Consider the following 2323-nt stretch of genomic DNA (forward strand, 5'->3'; position numbering starts at 1 on the left):
TTTTTCTTTTTTTCCAGGCTGATATAGGGCTTCCTTATCCACAGAGAGTTGTTCAATTACCTGAGATTGTATGGGACCAGTATACCCATAGCCTTGGGAACTTTGAAAGAGAATTTAAAAATCGTAAAAGACATACTAGGAGAGTTAAGCTAGTTTTTGATAAAGGTAAGAAACTACATGATAAGAATTTAAGTAGAGAAATATCTGACAATGTCTTGCTGTAATAATTCTGTACATGGTCTTGTGTTTAGTAGGTTTACCTGCTAGACCAAAAAGTCCTTCAGATCCTAAGAAGGATGGAGAGTCCCTTTCATATTCTATGTTGCCTTTGAGTGATGGTCCAGAAGGCTCAAACAGTCGTCCTCAGGTAAACAATATGAAATATTGGAGTAGGGAAATTTAAATTGTAAAATGTAAATTTACAATGTAAATTGTAAAATTATAAATTAAAAAAATTTAAATTTAAAATGTTTTTACATTTTGCTGGTTCATGTTCTTAAAATTAATGCAGTCTTTTACTGTAAGATATTGAGGACATAAACTTTGAAGTTAAGAGAAACCTGGGTTGGAATCCCAACTTACTAGCTGTGGAACTCTAGACTGGTTTATGTTAAAGTCTTCAAGCTGCAGTTGCCTTTTATATAAAATGTAATTAATATTATCTATGCTGTAGAGTTGTTGTGAGGATTGAATGGGTAGTACATGTAATGTGCCCAGTACAGTGTCTGACATATAGTATTACTCTAAAAATAACTCTGTGTGTGTAGTGGGATGTGACCAGGATTTGAGTCCTGATCTTGCACTATTAGTTAGATGAACCTCAAAAGATGTGTTATTTTTCCATTCTGAACCTACATTTCCTTTTTTAAAAGTGAAGTCACAGTACTATCATCTATATCACAGGATTGCTAGCAATATAAAACCGAATGAAATAAAAGAATGTGATAGCATTTTGTAAACAGTAAAAAAATTATACATTAAATAATAAATTTAGTAAATATTTTCAAATTCAGAAAAAAATTCCACAATTTGTGTACTATTTGGCTATATTAAAGGGCAATCTTTGTTATTTTCTCTTTGACAAAAGTCTTGTTTTATATGCAGATGATAAGGGGACGCCTATGTGATGATACCAAACCCGAAACATTTAACCAACTGTGGACTGTTGAAGAACAGGTAATAGATATTTATAAGTTGTGTAGGTTAAAAAAAAAAAGTAAACTGTTAACATTAGAATCAGTATTATGAGTGGAGCGTATGTTGTATGTGATCCCTCTTACCCGTGGGTTTAAAATATTTAGACTTATTTTTGTACACCTTTTTGTATACTTCAAGAAATTTAGATTTTCAGAATATTATGAACTCCTGTTTGGGGATAATTTTTAAAGAAGGAACCTGGGTTTTGAGAGAGGGATAGAAATGGATGGTATAAAGTAGATGTTTTTCTAAGGTAGCTTTGGGAGAGAGAAAAACCTGAGGCCAATAAAGCTGAGCCTCAAAGTGCATTCTTATTTTTGTTGTGGAGGGGAGCTAAGGAAGCCAGATCAGAGTGTTCTGTTGCATTTTGGCATACAGCTAAGATTGTTTTTTGGTATATGACTAGGATTTTTGGGGGTGAAGTTTGAGACATAGCTCTGTCTCATGTGGGTATTAACCCCACAGCTATAATAAATTTAGCAGTTTATGAAACACTTTAGGAAACCTTTATTTATTTCAGGCATCCAGGTTTTTCTGCACCTTTAGGACTATGGGAGGATTTAGGAGATAGGAGATAGAGCAGAATATTAAAATCAAATATTTGAATGGAGGACCACACAAAAGAAGGAAAACTCTCTTTTATTAGTCTGAATTCAAATGAATTTACACATGTTTTTGTGAAAACTAGGGGAAAGCCTGACATATTCTAGCAAGAGGAGATAGTGGAAATCACAAAGATGTGTCAAATACCAATTTACTTATTTATTTTCTGTTTTCTTGTACTATCTTTTTACTTAAGTGAATAGAAACTCTTTATAAGGCCTTTTATAGGTTTATCCTTTAATCTCATTTTTCCCTGGGAAGTCTTAGGGTTCCTAACTAGAAATTTTTCCTTGATGAGTATTTCTAGTAATGTAACTTTCAAAGTTGGGAAGGGAGTGTTATACTTTGCAATGAAATGCGAATGTATTTATTTAGAAATTCAGTATTTTTAATTGAATATTTATTTTCTTAAACTTGGTCTTGGGTTTGGCCTTTTATAGGTTTATCCTTTAATCTCATTTTTCCCTGGGAAGTCTTAGGGTTCCTAACTAGAAATTTTTCCTTGATGAGTATTTCTAGTAAT

The 2323-nt window shown here is 32.5% G+C and overlaps 1 protein-coding gene across 1 annotated transcript in view; it reads left to right on the forward strand.

The window, feature by feature from the left end:
• The window catches only part of ZZZ3 (zinc finger, ZZ-type containing 3), an 88276-nt gene that overhangs the window by 67341 nt on the left and 18612 nt on the right, over nucleotides 1-2323 (forward strand). The window contains exons 11-13 of the mRNA XM_012661037.1: nucleotides 18-165; nucleotides 255-367; nucleotides 1105-1176. Of these exons, the coding sequence (XP_012516491.1) occupies nucleotides 18-165; nucleotides 255-367; nucleotides 1105-1176 (333 nt within the window). The remainder of the gene's footprint in view (nucleotides 1-17; nucleotides 166-254; nucleotides 368-1104; nucleotides 1177-2323) is intronic.

The sequence above is a fragment of the Propithecus coquereli genome, unplaced genomic scaffold, assembly GCF_000956105.1.
Source record: "Propithecus coquereli isolate 6110/MARCELLA unplaced genomic scaffold, Pcoq_1.0 Scaffold7, whole genome shotgun sequence".
Taxonomy (NCBI): domain Eukaryota; kingdom Metazoa; phylum Chordata; class Mammalia; order Primates; family Indriidae; genus Propithecus; species Propithecus coquereli.